Here is a 16,000-nt window from a genome sequence, read left to right as displayed (position 1 = left end):
GCAAATATGGCAAATGGTAAAAACTGGAGAAATGTGTCAAGGGTATTATGGAAGTCCTTACAATCTTTCAGTAAGTTTTAAATTACGACCCCCCTCGATTTTTAGTCTTATTAACCACATACACCGTAGGATATTCATTTCTCTAAGTTGAATTATATGTCAGCAGTTGGCTTATGCTCCACTTTCTCTTTGCCATCATGTACTTTCTCACAGGACTAGTAACAAGTACAGAGGCAGGCCCATGTTCAAGGAGGCATTAAAAAAATAAAGAACACAAGCTCTGAACATCAGAGGTTAAGATCTAAAAAATCCACACGTGCTTGCAAAACTTTTAAGCCCTTTCCTGCTGACATTAGAAAGGCATTGCTGCATGTGCTTCATGTCCTGAGCTTCCCCCAGATAATCCCACATGACTTTCCCAACTCACGATTTTCCATTTGATCACCCACTCAACCTTCGGCACACTCATATCTTTTGCAGAGCTAAAAATAACCACTCTATCAAATGAGAAGTTAAATAAAGTACTATTTACAGTTTAAAAGATAGCTTCCTTAAGACTTTTTTTTAATGATGACAATGCATCAGCAAAGATTTGGGCAAAATAAAAACATGAAATATGTTTTGCTTATGAAATTTATAACTAGTTCTTAGTGAAGTGGATAGGAATGTCAGTCAGCTCTGAAACCAGATCTCTTGAATTCAAATCCTGAGTTTTTCAGCTACGTGACTTTGAAGCAAGTTACTTAACCTCCCTGATCCTGGTTCTATATCTTTAAAACAGAGGTTAATAATACTGCCTACCCACAGGTCAATCTCCCAGATACCATATTGAACAAAAGAAGCCAGAAACAATAGAGCATAGGATTCTACTTAATGAATTTCAAGAACAAGCAAAACTATGGCATTAGAGGTCAGAATAGTGGCTGCCTTTGGCAGGGAAGCAGAGTGACTAGGAAGAGTCACCAGGGAGACTTCTGGGTGGTAGAAATGAAGTTTCCCTTGATCTAGGTGGTGGTTACACAGGTATGAGTACAGTAAGCTATACATTAAAAATTTGTTGTACATCAATAAGAAAAAACATAGTATCAAATTGAACTGTGAGAATTGAGAAAAAGTACATAAAGTGCATAGTACATGATAAGCATTCAATAGAAGTCAGCTGTTTTGCAGTTGTTTAATAGAAGGATTTAAGAAATGAGCCTGGGCGTCTGAGTGGCTCAGTCAGTGAAGTATCTACCTTCGGTTCAGGTCATAATCCCAGCATCCTGGGATCAAGTCCCACATCAGGCTCCCTGCTCAGTGGAAGTCTGCTTCTCCCTCTGCCCCACCCCCTGCTCGTTTTCTCTGGAAAAAAAAAAAAAAAATCTAAAAAAACAAAAAGAGATAAATCTACTTTCCTTTTTATTATTCCTCAGTTCTTAGCTTTTTCATACTATCTCAAACCTTCTCTCATCTTTGCAGCTCTATATTGCTCTCTTTGTACCTAAACAAAGAAATTGCATACCCTCACACTCTAACATGCTCTCTCTTTCAAAGAAATAAATAAAATCTTTTTTAAAAAAATGTTTACACTTAGGGTGCCTGCCTGGCTCAGCTGGTAGAGCATTCAACTCTTGATCTCAGGGTTGTGAGTTTGAGCCCCACACTGCATCTAGACATTACATTTTTTTAAAAGATTTTATTTATTTATTTGACACATAGAGATCACAAGCAGGCAGAGAGGCAGGCAGAGAGAGAGGAAGAGAAGCAGGCTCCCTGCCAAGCAGAGAGCTCCGACACAGGGCTCAATCCCAGGACCCTGGGATCATGACCTGAGCCGAAGGCAGAGGCTTTAACTCACTGAGCCACCCAGGCGCCCCTAGAGATTACTTTAAAAAAAAAAAAAAAAAAAAAAAAAAGTATTATCTCTCTCTCACTTGGAAATTACCCTAAAAAAAACATTGGAAATCAACACAGAAGTCATCAGATATTAATGAGCTACAGACCTACAAGAGCTCATATGGATGAATGGGCACCAGGACCAGACTTTCCTTTTCAGTAAGTTCTAAATTCTAGAGGAAGTTTAAACTGAAGGTAAGAAATTCAAGGAAAGGGTAAACAAAAAAATGAGGTCTTTGCAAGCTTTTTTAAATGAAACCTTATCAAAACATCCCGGCTAAGCCAGCTTTCCAATCTGAAGATTTCTTCGACCTGGTAGATTTTCTTAAATATTACCCTCGGTTAGGTCACATAGTTATTTTTTAAGACTTACCTTTATAAAAGCATAGCCAGTTCCATTTTCTGTAATGGTGAGACCAAGTGAGTCCTCCGACTTATATACATTCACTTCTTTTTGGTTCCCTTTCACATGGGCAAATATGAAATCTTCAAGACCTACATGCGATCCTAAGAGATTTTCCATATCAACTTTAGGTGTGTTTAAAGTGCAATATAAGATCTGTACGAAAGAAAAAAATAGGTTAGCTCAGTTTCAATCACAAAGCATTCTGATCATTAGTTTATAAATATTTGAGTGAACCAGTCCTCGATTTATGATCTAAGAAGTTACATCATTAACCTCAGGTAATATACACTGAGTACTTCCTATAGGCAAGGCTGTATTCTAAACAATTGACAGCCATGATCTCATTTAATCCTCACACTGACTTTAGAAATACATTATCACCTCCAAATTATAAAGGATGAATTTTAGGCTACTGAAAGAAAGTAATTTGCCTAAGACCACAAAGCCTGTGTTTGTCAAGAGCAAAATTCTGAGTTCAGATCATAGTGATTTAAACACCTACATTACCTGCCATTTACAATGCCAAAACCAAAAGTTGTGTTCCCAAGGGCAAGGCCATGACATGTTTACCACAATGAAAATATAAGCAAGACTGTTTTTGAAAACTGGTGATTTTTTTTAAATGAGGAAAATTATGTATCTTGCATTATAGTGCTTGAGAAAAGTAATGAATGAAGTACTAAAATGAAGAGGTCTAAAACAGACCTTAAAGACCACAAATCCAGTTCCTTAATTTTCAAAATAAAGGAACTGAAGTATGGAGAGATGAATGCAATTTGGTCAAATCCACATGATGGTAGGGACGCCTGGGTGGCTGAGTTGTTTAAGCTGCTGCCTTCGGCTCAGGTCATCATCCCAGGGTCCTGGGATCGAGTTCCGCCTTGCTCGGCAAGGAGCCTGCTTCTCTCGCTGCCTCTGCCTGCCTCTCTGCCTGCTTGTGTGCACTCTCTCTCTCTCTCTGGCAAATAAATAAAATCTTTTAAAAAAAAATTCACATGATGGTAGAAACAGCATGAAGAATTGGAATAGTAAAAAGTGGTGTAGAGATTCTAAAGAGACTCGTGTTCACCACATCTTTATTGAAGTTCATTTTCCTTCAAAAATAGGACTTATTTTACTAAAATCTGCAGGGCAGCTCGAAGTTTGTTCACCATGGCCTGGGTAATTTCTGGGGCCCAAATACAAAATTACAGAACAGGAGGAGAAAGAGGGTTGAAAACACATCATTGGTTCAAAAATTAAGTTCAACAAACATTTCCTGAGTACCTATGTCCCAAAGGAAAACATTTTAATACAGGTGTCTTATACCAAAATGGTTAAATGGATTTTTTTTTTATTCTTTTTTACCGTCAAGTAATTTTGCCACAGATGTTTCCAGCCCTTCCTCCAAACCTGAGCCTTGCTTTAGTCCTCCCTTTCAACCCTTTCCCTGTATCCCTGGGTTTCATACCATTCCTGATTCCCACTGGAACTTAAGCCTTAACATATCCATAAGCCTCATAAGGTTCAGAAATGGTGTAACTACTACTTATCAAATGGCCCTTTAAGCCATATCAGAATGTTTCTAAGTTGGAAGAGTTCTGTCACATGGCCAAAAGGTCCAGTGTGGTCAGCAAAACTCTGATCAAATCTGAGAAGTGTATGAAAGGAGCTAGTGATGAGGACAAGAGGCAACTGGGTACCAAAGAATAAAGGCTTACAAAGAAAAACTGGTGTCCCCACGCTTTCCCTTTTTCATCTGTGGTCAGTTGTGCTAACTGACGGATGTTTGATTTAACCCCTTGTGTTCCTGGGCAGGGCATAATATATTTGCTGATCAGAACATGAGCCCAGGGTCCTGGGACTGAGCCTCGCACCGAGACCCACACCTGCATCAGGCTCCCTGCTCACCGAGAAGCCTGCTTCTCCCTCTCCCACTCCCTCTGCTTGTGTTCCCTCCATCTCTCCCTCTTTCTCTCTCTGTGAAATCAATAAAACCTTAAATAAATTTTAAAAAAAAATGGCCCCTATTCCTTATTCTAACTGTGAAATCAATGGTATAATTAGTCCACTTACAAAAATCATTAATAGTGTGGGTAAACGGCCAAGGGAATATGTAGAGAAAACAGCTATTCTGATTTCCTTCCTCAAACAATGATGGGAAGGTGAAGAAACAGTTTTGTTTTGTGTGGTTTTAAGAAGTCAATCTATTAATGTGTTCACAGTGGATCCCAAACACCGTTAATGTAAAAGCAAGTTATCAGTTAGGAAATAAAACATTAAAATCTAATGATGGGGAGCACCTAGGTGGCTCAGTCAGTTAAATGTCTGCCTTCAGCTCAGGTCATGATCTCAGGGTCCTGGGATTGAGCCCCATGGGCTCCCCACTCAGCAGGGAGTCTGCTTTTCCCTCTCCCTCTACTTTCTCCTGCTCGCACTCTCCCTCTGCTCCCTTTCTCTGTCAAATAAGTAAAATCTTAAAAAAAAAAAAAAAACAACACACACACACACACACGCATGCACACATAATGATGATGTAACAGGGCAGGAGAAAAGCCCCAAAAAGGAAATCCCACACAGAGTGGACTTCTAGTCACTATGCTGCTTCATTCCTTTCAATTTTTCACATTTCACTGCAAAGCAAATATTAGATTTCCTGTAGGTATGACCCCTTTCACTGTGCTTTCTCCCTTGCAGAAGAACGTTCCATTCCAGACAGCCAAAAGTTTGCAGGCAAGGTATCTTTTTTTTTTTTTTCTGGAAGACGTGGAGACAGCTATATCCTTCACAGAACAGAGCTCCACAAGAGGCTATGCTGAAAACCTGCAGGAAAGTAACGGTCACTGAGAGGTAGAGTGCAAGCCCTCTACAACAGCAAGTAAAAAAACGCCCTAACTTCAGGTCAGATCTCCATGGGAGAATAAAAACCTAACACTCATAGAATCTCAACACACAACCATCAGCAAATATATCTTTAAGTACGTGATAAAGGGTTAGAAATTCAAACACATCCTCGCTGAAAAATAAGTGATACAGTGCTTTCTGAATGCTGCAAAATTCTTGCTTAATCATCCATCCACCAATCATCCATTAAATACCTGCTTTTCCCCAGGTTCTGTGCTGCACACTATGTATGCAAAGACACACAGTCCCTATACAACAAGGAAATCCCAGGCTCATATACTGCACTGAGGTACAGTAAGGCAACATGAGTCAACTAAAAGAGAGCAAAAGCTATGAATATTTTAAACCAAAAAGAAACTCAAATACATATCTTGAGGTTTCCTATTTCATTCATACATTTCCCTCAATCCAAAATCTAAAATGCGGGCACCCATTCCACCCCTATAATACCCTTACCTATTGAGACTCTGCTCAAATGTAACTGCCCAGGGGCGCCTGGGTGGCTCAGTGGGTTAAAGCCTCTGCCTTCGGCTCAGGTCATGATCCCAGGGTCCTGGGATCGAGCCCCACGTCGGGCTCTCTGCTTGGCAGGGAGCCTGCTTCCTCCTCTCTCTCTCTCTGCCTGCCTCTCAGCCTACTTGTGATCTCTGTCAAATAAATGAATAAAATCTTTAAAAAAAAAAAAAAATGTAACTGCCCAGATGGAATCAATCTTTCCACTTGCTCACATCATTTCAATCTAGTAAGTCATTCAACAGTCTAAGTCACCTTGCCCTTGGGAGTCCTGCTGTTTTAACACATGTATTTGTCATCCTTAGCCTGAGAGGAGATCTTGTCTTGTCCTCTTTCTCCTACAATGGCTAACAAGCACCCCACTCCCTTTGTATCTGAGTGGCATTGACAGCATACATTCACTTACCTCATTTGATATAATATACATGTATACCAGGTTTTATTGTCCTCATTTTGCAGATGAGAAAATTATGATTTTATCCAATGAGCACAGCTAATAAATGTTTATTGTTAGGATAGAAAAAAAAATGATGCACTGTTCAGGTCATATCTGTGTTCCTTTAAGAAATACTGCTTCCACTGTAAGTATACTAGATAAGAGGCAGTAAGACATAGTATTTAGTATATTCTATACCTTCTTGTGAACAAACTAAACTAAATCAAAAGAAAGTAAACTAAATCAAAAGAAAGTAAATATGATACGCAAGGTATCATATTATAAGGTGAGTCATCCATTAGATAAAAGATTTCTGGTAGTTTTTTAACTCTAAAATGAAATCCTTAATGTCTTCTGAGGTATCCGTATTTAGTGCTTTACTACCATTGTCCATTTTCATAAAATAAATGGAATATTCTAGTTTTGCAGTTGTACTCTCCAAGTTCCTGGCTCCCTGAGCAGATACCAGATGGCCTCCCAGGAGTGCCACCCTACTGCTGCCAGCCACCACTACCCACAAAGGAGTCAGCCCAGTGGGGACACTACATTGGACCCCATAGGCAAGAAGCTGCATCAAAAGCTGATGAAACTTATGACCCTTTTTTCTACCTTCCCTGAATCTGACCACCTCTTCAAATGGGTGGGGACCATCATGGAGCAGCTGGCACAGTATATGAAGACCCGAGGTACACGCTCTCCCTAGAGTTTGCCAGTAGCTACCCTTACAATGACCGATACGGTGAAACTCCTCACACCCTGCTACCACCCCAGCGTGACACCCAGGGTAACATCTACCTGGACATCCTGAAGGACAGTGGTCTATCCTGTATGATGTCAGGACCATCCTTCTGTCCATCCAGAGCCTGCTAGGAGAACCCAACATTGATAGACCTTTGAACACACATGCTGCTGAGCTCTGGAAAAACCCCACAGCCTTTAAGAAGTATCTGCAAAGAACCTATTCAAAGCAGGTCTCCATCAAGATCCCTGACTGCCTAGCCTCTCTCCGTGTGTTGTCTTTTTTTTTTCTTTAGATGGTCTTCATTCCTGTCTAGAACTCTGCATCTTAAGCTGTGGTGTCATTTTTGTTTTGTTTTTAAAGATTTTATTTATTCATTTGAGAGAGAGCACATAAGCAGTGGGGAGGGGCAGAGGGAGAGGGAGAAGCAGACTCTCCGCTGAGCAGGGAACCCAATGCAGGGCTCGATCCAAGGACCCTGAGTTCATGACCTGAGCCAAAGGCAAAGGCTTAACCATCTGAGCCACCCAGGCACCACTTGTTTTTGTTCTTTAAATTAAGCCCTTAAGATTGAGCCGTTGTAATAATTAAATAAATACATTGTAAAGGAAAAAAAGATAAATGGAATACTCATGACAATTCCATTTCCTAAAGCAGCACTGACCAACAGATATGTAACAAGCCACATAATTTTAAATTTTCTCATAGCTGCATTAACAAAAGTAAAAATAGATGTTAATTTATTAACTTATTAATAGATGTTTATTAATTATATAATCCATATATCTAATACATTATTTCAAATAGATAATACAAAAATTGAGATAGTTTACATTTTTAAAGTTTTTAAGATCTTACTCAATTTGAACTAGCCAGAGTGTCCAGGATCTATAGTTTGCTACTAGCTACCACATGGGGCAGCTCAGTTCTAAAATATCCTGTCTTCATCAATTTTATATTTTGCATTTTCCTCATCTCCCTGTATCTGCACATGGCATTTCCTTGGCCAAAAATGCCATAGCCAAAACCCAACTTCTAAATCCAGTATATGTCAAAATCTTCCCCAACCAATAAAGTCCACTACATTTTCTATTATCATCATCCTAGGCTAACTTTTTTTCTTTCTTTTTTTTTTAAGATTTTGAAGTAAAGTCTACATCCAATGTGGGGCTCTAACTCATGACTCCAAGATCAATGGCTGTCTGATACATAGTCCTCTCTCAGAATATTTAGTTACACAAGCCAATAATTTCACCAACCCATTCTAGATTAGATTTTGTTGTTTCCAACTAAACTCTAGAATCATTATATTTTGTATCTTTATAATTCTTCAGTTTAAAAGTTCTACCTACTACTATCTCATTTTATCCTTAAACTCAGTAAGGTAGATGGTGAATTGTGTTTAATACATTGACTGTAACCATCCTTATAGTAATTTCACAACCTATTCCCCCTATCAAAAATTTTAGGCACATGGACACCTGGGTGGCTCAGTTGGTTATCTGTCTTCACTTCAGCTTAGGTCATGATTCCAGGGTCCTGGGATCGAGTACCACATCAGGCTCCTTGCTTAGCAGAGAGACTGCTTTTCCCTCTGCCTGCAGCTCCCCGCTGCTTGTGCACACTCTCTGACAAATAAAATATTTAAAAAAAAAAAAAAAAGAAAAAATTTCAGGCACAGAAAAGTTGTTTCCCCTTCCAATAGAAGCAAAAAAATTTTTTAAAGGCAGGGAGAAGCACGTCTAGGTAGTTCAGTTGGTTAAGTAACAGACTCTTGATTTTGACTCAGATCATGATCTCAGGTTTGTGAGACTGGGCTCCATGCTGGGTGTGGAACCTGCTTAAAGATTCTTTCTCCCAGGTGCCTGGGGGGCTTAGTCGTTAAGCCTCTGCCTTTGGCTTAGGTCATGATCCCAGGGTCCTGAGATTGAGTCCCACATCTGGCTCACTGCTTAGCAGGAAGCCTGCTTCTCCCTCTACCACTCCCCCTACTTGTGTTGCTTTCTAGCACTGTCAAATAAATAAAATCTTTTTTAAAAAAAGTTCTCCCTCTGCCCCGCCCCACGCATAATTGTGTCTGTAGGTGTGTGTCTCAAAACAAAAACAAACAAAAAACAACCAATGGATTAAGGGGTAAGCAACTTGGGGTGCCTGTCTGGCTCCGTCAGAAGAACATGCAACTCTTGATCTCAGGGTCGTGAGTTTGAGCCCCACATTGTGTGTAATTTTTTTTAATAAGCTTAAAAAAAAAAAAAAGACATAAGAGTCTGGAATCTAGTCCCAATTCTGTACTCAATGAGCTAAATTGTTTGACCTCCATAGTCCTCAGGTACATCATGGCATCATTAAAGCTTGGTCTACATCATGCAGTTGTAATAAAATAAAAAAAATTTTTAAATTTAAAAAATTAAAAAAAAAAATCAACAACCTCAATAAGACACTATATATAACGTACTTTTTAAACTAAAAGGCTATTTTTAAGGTTATTATTCCTGGAATATAAGTGCTTCTTGAACAGTAATATTTACACTGATGCTTACAAGCTGCTTATACTGCATAAGTTTTCCTGAGGAGATCAGATTATGCTCCTTTTTAATGTCATCACCAGGAGGGATTTCTTTTTCTCCCATTAATTACATTATCCTTCAACTTTGTTGTTGAAGAGTAACTCATGGACATGCATAATATCTGAACTGTTATCTTCCAGTTCTTACCATGTGGTTATGATTATTCACCCTTAAAACTCGGCTAGGATGATAAGTCTGAACAACTATATAGAATCATTAATATAAATTAATATTGTCTTTTCTCTCCATTATATACTTTACAATGTGCTTTGTGTAAGGTTAAATAAATCATTTGTCATTGGTGTTTCAAAAGATATTCTGTTACCACAGATCTCTCCAAAAACACATTAAATGCCACCCCCCCACCTTTTTTTTTTTTTTTTTTTTTTAATCCAGGAAGCCCATTTCCAACTTTCTTTTGTTTGATGCCTTCCTTAAACAGGAACTGAGCTGGCCAAGGATCCCACATGTTCCAAAAACCTGTGGAAGAAGTTATGGGCTTGTGTAGCTGGCATTACATTACTAGTGGATGTGATTTTAAATGTAAGTAACTGGAACTGTAACCTCTTAAAGGTTATCTAAAGTAGCAGTATTAATATTTTAATACAACTAACTACTTTCCTACATCTCAATCTATCCCAAGAATCTTGCTACTTTTTTTTTTTTTTAGATTTTTATTTATTTGTCAGAGAGAGTAAACACAAGCAGGCAGAGAGGCAGGCAGAGAGAGAGAGGAGGAAGCAGGCTCCCCGCTAAGCAAAGAGCGTGATGCGGGACTCGATCCCAGGACCCCAAGATCATGACCCGAGTGGAAGGTAGCGGCTTAACCAACTGAGCCACCCAGGCATCCCAATCTTGCTACTTTTCACATACTTTCTAAAATAAGCATTATAGAAATACCAATATTATAGAAAATAAAGAGAAAGTACATAATGACAAATCTAATAAATAAACCATAAATTTAAAAAAGTTTTCTTAGGTAATCTCTGCACCCAATATGGGGCTCAAACTCATGACTCTGAGATTAAGGGTCATATGCTCTACGGACTGAGCCAGCCAGGCACCCCAACTTGACCATACTTCCATCAGGAGTTAATACCTTGTCTTTATCCATTAGAACACCACTTGGATTGTTTCCTGTGTTAATGACTACGGTTTTCTCTGTGCTGTTCTCATTATCTAAGTCTCAAAGACTTTTTCCTCAATAAAAAAAATATATATATTATACTTCCATCTAGTTAATTGTCCTTAAAATAGCAGGAATTAAGATCAAACTAAGAACAAAATAATTATGGAGAGGAGGGGAGAGGGTTACCCAATTACCCTGAGTGCTTGAATAGAAGGGAATAGCTCTAACCAAGCCAGTGACAAAATTGTTACTCATTACTCTTCCAGGGTGCCTGCCTATCTCAGTATAGCATGAGACTTTTGATCTCAGGGTTGTGAGTTCAAGCCCCACATTAGGCATGCACGGAGCCTACTAAAAACCAAAAACTTTCAAAAAGCTCTGAGTGTCTTATGGTTCCCCAAAATATGTGGTAAATGTACTGTATCAAATAACTTCTACAACTCAATTCTTCAATTATAGTCATAAACTGGGCCACCTGTTCATCCCTCTTAACTGTACAGATTGGATACTGACTTCTGCTTCCAGAAAAACACTCAGAAAGTGAAGGAACTGAGGAGATAGCTCTGGAAGAATGGAAAAATAAAATCAAAATTCAAAGTCCAAGAAACATTACATGCACCAGGCACTTTCATAAATTACTTCCTTTATTCCCTATGGTAATTCTAGGTGAGAAGTATTATATTACCACCACCCTTTTATATATATACATATATATAAACAGACTAAAAAATAAAGGCTTAGAAATGGCACCATTTGCAACAATATGGATGGACCTTGGGGGCCTTACACTAAGTGAAATAAATCTGACCAAGAAAGACAAATACTATATGATCACACGTATACATAGAATCAAAAAAAAAAAAAAACAAACTTCAAAGATACAGAACAGACTAGTGATTGCCAGCAGCAGGGTAGGTACAAGGAAGGCAAAACAGGTGAAGGTAGTCAAAAGTTACAAGCTTCTAGTTATAAAATTAACAAGTATCAAGATGTGATATACGGTATAGCAACTATAGCTAATACGGTATTGTATATTTGGAAGTTGCTAAGAGAGATCTTAAAAGTTCTCATCACTAGAAATCATAACTATTTGTGTTGATGGATATTAACTAGATATTGTGGTGATAATTTTGTCATATATATAAATATTGAATCATTATATACCTGAAACTAGTAATATTATCTACCAATTATATCTCAAAAAAAAATAAAATAAAATAAAGAAAAGCCTTATAGGGTCACATCAGTAGTATGTGGTATAAATGAGATTCCAACCCTGGATGTCCGAGTTATTTTCCCTGCAATGTTACCTCACTTGACATTTGATATCTGTAAAGAGACACCAAAGTTACTGATCACTTCCCAAGGCATTAGCTCAACTAATCCTTGTGAGTCAGGTCATGGGGGCAGGTATCACTACACCCTGTGCAGAGGAGAAAACCAGTTCAGACCCATTAAGTGATTTATCTAAGGTCACATAGCTAATGAATGACAAAACATGAATTCAAACTTCTGGGCTTTTTCTAACCCATGATACTATAACTAATGTAAACATAAATTCAGCTTTGAATTTAAAACAAAGGCAGAAACTATATATTTTGTGTTCTGTATAGAGCCAAATAATACCATTTATCTAATAAACCACCCACTTCCTAAAAGGAGTTAAAATAGATTGCAAAAAGGAGCTATTTGTAATTGGACTTTAAAAATCAAATATTAGATGATCAGTAAATATCAAAATACTAACACATTGTTTGATTTGATTTACTGTAAGTTTAAAATTATTTCTTCCAGATAATTTGGAAACTGACTAGTTACATTTGTTTCTTTGTACTATAAACAGCCATTTAAAATCTCAAACTTATTATTTTCCCAGCATAACATATGTATTAAATTTCTAAGATTTGTTTTTAAAATATACTTGATTTTATATAGTGCCCCTACCCTCACCTCGTCAATGGCTATAGTCATCTAGAAACAAGTTCCAGCATTTGCAAAAGATAAAATTGGCAACAAGACAGATATTTAGAAACCTGATACTGTATGCTCTATTTAGACCTTCATGAGGATATTGTACAAAGCCCTGCCTCGAACTGTGTAGAACTTTCTATAAATGATTCACTTCTAAATTAGCTGCCCTGGGTCAGCAGTGGCAAGTCCTAAATAAAAGGTGAATCATCCTTTGTACTCTTCTTCTTAGCGAGAAAAATAATAGGACAAAAATAATTTTATCCAAAAAAAGAAAAGCAGATTTATATTTGTTAATCTACCAAATGACTTCCCACAGTAACCAAAAGCACACTTTCTTTTGCTAATGAAAGCTAACCGAAGCAACTATGTGACCAAAAGAGCCAAAAATCTCAAAGCAATTCTTGAAACATGAGTTTAAAAGGATAAGGAGAGGTTTTAGTCTTGCCTTTGTGGACATTATAGAAATACTAAACCGAGTAAGATAAATCAAATGTGTATGGCTATATATATCATCCTTTTCCACAATATTCTTCCAGTCAGAACTTTATCCTAGTCTATTAATGCTGCAAGGTTACATGCCAATTTTAAAGACATCATAAATCACTGCTATTCCCCTGGTCAGGTGCTGTCTCAAATTTTCCAGCTTCCAAAACCTACTTATCTTCTTAAAAGCCTCCTCTTATTTGACACATGAAATGGAAAAGAATGTAAAAAGACAAAGACTATAACAAGGAGACATTTTATATCTAAGAACAATGTAGTAAGGTGGCTTGTAAAATATTATAAATTACATTAATAAAGAGATTTATGGTTAAGCTTTCCAGTTTACCAAATACAAAACATAATTTATAAAAGATGGCCATTATATCTCAAAAGGGACCCTAATCAAAATTTTAAGATGTGTTTGGCAGAATGCTCATGTAACACTATGTTCATATTAACCCAGGCAGCAGACTTACAACCCTTACAATGAAATGGCTACAAGCATGTTGTATTTTAAAAAAACCCTAAATAGGGGTACCTATGTGGCTCAGTCATTAGGCATCTGCCTCAGGCTCAGGACATGATCCCAGGGTCCTGGGATTGAGCCCGCATAGGGGGCTCCCTGCTCGGCGGGAAATCTGCTTCTCCCTCACCCACTTCCCCTGCTTGTGTTCCCTCTCTCACTATGTCACTCTCTATCAAATAAATAAGTTAAATCTTTTTAATTAGTTAATTTAAATAAATACACATATACATACATACCACCTAAATGGGGATGCCTGGTTGGTTCAGTCAGTAGAGCATGCAGCTCTCGGTCTCAGGGCTGTGAGTCTGAGCCCTATGTTGAGTGCAGCTTACTTTAAAAAAGTACTAAAAAAGAAGCCACCCATATAAATCATGGGAAATTGGAAAGCAAGCACGGTGAGCCAAGAAGGTATCAAGTGGGAGGGACAAGGGAAGGTGGTCTATTCCTTACTATTTCCTAGGACAGAAATTCTGAAAGAGATGAGCACTTTATGTAAAAAGTGGGCCATTTAAAAAACTATAAACATCTTGAGAGAAAGACTGAAACTGATTTTTATTCTAAACTAGGACACCTAGAAAGACAGGAAATTGTACAAGGTGATAGGGTGAAAGGTGACAGAAGAAAACGTACTACAGGGTTCCCTAGATGAGAAGTAACAAAGGATGGGGGGAAGGCAAACCCACTGACCACCTCAGACACTTAAATTGTTCAGTAGCAAGTTTGAGAAACATGGCGGGGGGATGAGGGGAGAACAGAACAAAACAAAACAAAAAAACCTCTACAGGTAGGGTCAGTGTGACACAAGTATGTGCAGTCCTAAATTTAGAGGAACTGAGTATATGTGTGAGAGTGTGTTTGTACATGCTCATGGGCACATGGTGTGCATGAAGATTCTTCAGCTTGCTTATTCCTGAACCATCTCCCACCCCAGGGAAAGAGAGCCCCAAGAACAGAAACTGGGAAAAAGTGGAAAGGCATTGCCAAGAATAGAATTATGTCACAGACTCAGAGACACTTAGGCACAACCCTGGCTGGAAAACTCTCCCTTCTGCTTGGATTAGTTTATGAGTAGTTCCTCTTCCCCTGCTCTAAGCAGCTTCTTCCCACCCTCTGCTTGCCAACATCACTGCCATTCTGGCCTATAAAACTCCTGGGACTACAGCAGGCAGAACAGTTTAAGAGGGGAGGAGAACCCGGCAGTGTCCAGAGGCTTCCCGAAGAAGCTGGCAAGCTACCACAGGGTTCTCTCCTCGACTCCCAGGAATGTGTCACCCAGCCAGAGCCAGGACGAGGAGTACCAGCATCTCCCGGCTCCAGGCTTGCTGCTGACACTGTGCCCTTACTCTCAGCTTCTATTTTTATAACCACACTATCCTCTCCCCACCCCCTCCCCGAATGCCTATAATTCAAAACCTTCCCTACTGCCTAGGAAACTGGCTTGTATATTGTTGGTGTTTAATTGGCAAATGTATGAAATGTTCTTACATTTTTCTTCTTTCTCCTTTTCTAGTAGTCAATTTGGTTACAATTAGGCAGACTGCAGGTCCCAGTTTACTACTATTGTCCCAGAGTAATTTTTTTATTTTATAAGTAGGCTGCATGCCCAGTGTGAGGCTTGAACTCAAGACCCTATGATCAAGAGTCTCATGCTCTAGCAACTAAGCCAGCAACGTACCCCCCACCACCCATCAGAGTAATTCTTACTATCATCCCTGTCACCCTCTGAAGTGTCTGGATTTGGAATATAAATTTTTTGGCCATCTATTTATAATACATCTCCTATTAAGCTGATCAAATAAGCATATTCCCATTTCAGAATGGCATGAGTAAAGACAGCATGGAATAAAAGGAAAAAGATAAATTTGGATGTTGAAGAACAGCAGTGGTAGAGTTCTTCCTCTATCCTTTAACATCTAAGTAATCTTTCCTAGAAGCTACTTGGAAGGAAAATATCAGCATCTAGGACTTGAGCACAATTAAGATCCTAAGAGACTTGCATGTGTGGAGAGTTGAAAATGAGCTCTATGTGTTCGGTGAGAGAAAAGGGTAAAATATAATTATATGCTGAGACAAATTCTGCTACAGGTATGCTCTATGCCTAGAAATAGGGCACAAAGAAATACAGATATTATTAAAGAGTTATTTTGGCACATGAGAAACATTGCCAAAGCAATGCTGAATTAACTGGTATATTTACTATTTCTCAAGTTTAACTGAGATCTTCAACTTTGTTGAAGTAATAAATGAACATCATTTATTATGTTTATACTAAACTTTATGGAAGAAGCCCTCATCAGAAAGGTCCAATTAGTTACTATAACACAGAATTCCACATTGAGATAACTTATTTTGAGGATCATGTATATGATCACTTTTAGATGAGCCTTCTTTATTTTGGGGGATTTGGCCAAGGATAGGAGAATAAAAAAGGTGGAAAGCTAGGTGGAAGCAACATGGCAGAGGAGTAGG

At 38.4% G+C, this 16,000-nt stretch overlaps 1 protein-coding gene across 2 annotated transcripts in view; it reads right to left on the bottom strand.

Moving 5' to 3' along the window:
• GIPC2 (GIPC PDZ domain containing family member 2) overlaps window positions 1-16,000 on the bottom strand; it is a 77,793-nt gene that overhangs the window by 42,613 nt on the left and 19,180 nt on the right. Inside the window, exon 2 of one of the 2 annotated variants that reach the window (XM_032870183.1) lies at window positions 2,252-2,437. The exons of the other annotated variant lie outside the window; for it this stretch is intronic. Within the exon in view, the coding sequence (XP_032726074.1) occupies window positions 2,252-2,437 (186 nt within the window). The remainder of the gene's footprint in view (window positions 1-2,251; window positions 2,438-16,000) is intronic. 2 annotated transcript variants of the gene reach the window in all.

The sequence above is a fragment of the Lontra canadensis genome, unplaced genomic scaffold (genome assembly GCF_010015895.1).
Source record: "Lontra canadensis isolate GAN:19392208 unplaced genomic scaffold, GSC_riverotter_1.0 scaffold40, whole genome shotgun sequence".
NCBI classification, from domain to species: domain Eukaryota; kingdom Metazoa; phylum Chordata; class Mammalia; order Carnivora; family Mustelidae; genus Lontra; species Lontra canadensis.
The sequence above is the reverse complement of the archived record's forward strand: the minus strand, read 5'-3'. Positions and strand labels throughout refer to the sequence as shown.